Below are 1,893 nucleotides of genomic sequence, written 5' to 3' on the forward strand. Positions count from 1 at the left end.
CCTCACAGCAGCCACGGTCAGGAGCTTCAGGTGGACAAAGGAAACACAAAGTGTCTCCACCAACAGCTCCTGAGCAAGGCACCTCAGGTCCAAGCGGTTCTTTCTGAGCGGCGTCTTTGTCTGAAAGCTGGACGGACAAGTTTGTTAATTAGTCAGGCGTTGCTCAGAAACATCTGGAAGGCGTGCGTTGATGTTTTTCTTCCTTACATTCTTTTTTTTAACTTTTCTCCTTAAGAAATATGCAACGATGCCGACAACGATGAACAGTAAGATGATCACAAGCGGGATGACAAGAGCCAGGATGGGAAAACCACCTGATGAGGAAAACAATGAAACAACGGTCAGTAAACACGTCAAACCCTGAATGATTCTGGAAATGATCAGAGTTGGAGCGTTCTCCCACCGTCAGGCCGAGTGTCGTCCAGCGGGTCTGGAGTTTGGAGGTTTCTGAGGTCCAGCGGTGGTTTCGTCGAGGTTTCAACAACGTTTGGAACTACAAAAGAAAAACATTTTTAAACATTTAAAATACCCAAAAAAAAACCTCATCCTTGACCCTTAAGTGGCGTCTAAACAGATCTACTCACCGACAACAAGCTGAACTATGGCGGCGTTCGCTCTGCTCTTCAGCTTGGGGATGAAGCACCGGTACCTGCCCTGGTCCTCCATCGTCACGTTTGTGATTTTCAGCGAGATGTTCCCGCGCTTCAGTTCGTCCTCAAACAGCGTCGTTCTGCCAAAATACGACGTGATCTGCATGTCAGGGACCTCTTTCCTGTTCCTGTACAGGTGTACGTACTCCACTCCTCTCTGAGGGTTCAGCGGGTCCAGTTTGAGGTCCGGGTCGGACCAAAGTATTGTTTTATCCTGAACGTCAGCAGCAGGCTCCAGGCAGCACGGCAGGATGATGTCATCACCGAGAACAGCCGTGATTGGCTGAGCTGGACCAACCACCTGGAGTTGACCTGGAAACACAAGGAGGACTTAAAGTTTTCACAATGGAGCAAAGTCTGCTGGGAAACAATTTTAAATCTGGTTTCTGTGGCGACAACAACTTGAAATCTGGTGGAACGCTGAGATAAAAAATCCTCCAGAAAACGTTTCTGATGCTTCAGATAAAAAAGAAGCTAAAAAAAGAAAGCGATGAACGTCAACCCTGTGAGAACTCTGACTGCCAGTCGGGGAAACTTCTACATAATTCCCGATATTTTCTACAAATTCTGCCAAACTTCATGCATCAAAACTTCAACTGCCATCAGCAGCGCCAGTCAAGAAGCTTGACAAATGCAACTGAGAGCTTGTTTCAGAACTCTGGAAGATCTAATAACTTGTGAAAAACACAAATAAAGCAAATATAATGTCCCCAAGCTCTTTGGTTTATGACCACGTAGTGAAATAAGAACATGGAAATATTACATGTTTAAAAAATAACAATCTGTTGCGTCAAGAGAGCTTTGGCTCAACTTTAGGGTCTGGCTGACAGTTTATCTAATGGTCGAGTGAACAACAGGCTATCCTGCAAGCTGTAAAAGAAATTGAACACATGCCAAATTTCAAAAAACAACAATGTGGTGCCTGGGGACAGATTTGATTGGTGAATACAGTATCAGTGAATTCAGACATTGTTACAGCAGTTTCTGAAGAACTTTGTTTGGTCTGGGAAGTCTGACATGTTTCCTGTCGCCAGATGACTAAGATATTTAAAAAAAACAATTCATTCAGTGACCCATGTGTCTGTGAGTCATTGTCTGACCTCTTCGGAGTCATTTTTACAACCTCAATAGAGCCATCTAATGTATAAAGAAATGACTAGAACAGCTTTAAACAGTTTTAGTTTCTAATCAACCAGAACCAGAACTTGTTGTTTAAATTAGTTAAAGTTTGAATGAAGTCTGG

At 43.7% G+C, this 1,893-nt stretch overlaps 1 protein-coding gene across 1 annotated transcript in view; it reads right to left on the reverse strand.

Annotated features, from left to right (window-relative positions):
• The window catches only part of LOC103371998 (myelin-oligodendrocyte glycoprotein-like), a 17,183-nt gene that overhangs the window by 12,477 nt on the left and 2,813 nt on the right, over nt 1–1,893 (reverse strand). The window contains exons 2-5 of the mRNA XM_008301503.1: nt 585–962; nt 404–493; nt 208–314; nt 88–127 (exon numbers count right to left, since the gene is read on the reverse strand). Of these exons, the coding sequence (XP_008299725.1) occupies nt 88–127; nt 208–314; nt 404–493; nt 585–962 (615 nt within the window). The remainder of the gene's footprint in view (nt 1–87; nt 128–207; nt 315–403; nt 494–584; nt 963–1,893) is intronic.

Source organism: Stegastes partitus, unplaced genomic scaffold (genome assembly GCF_000690725.1).
Source record: "Stegastes partitus isolate 25-593 unplaced genomic scaffold, Stegastes_partitus-1.0.2 Scaffold1679, whole genome shotgun sequence".
Classification (NCBI taxonomy): domain Eukaryota; kingdom Metazoa; phylum Chordata; class Actinopteri; family Pomacentridae; genus Stegastes; species Stegastes partitus.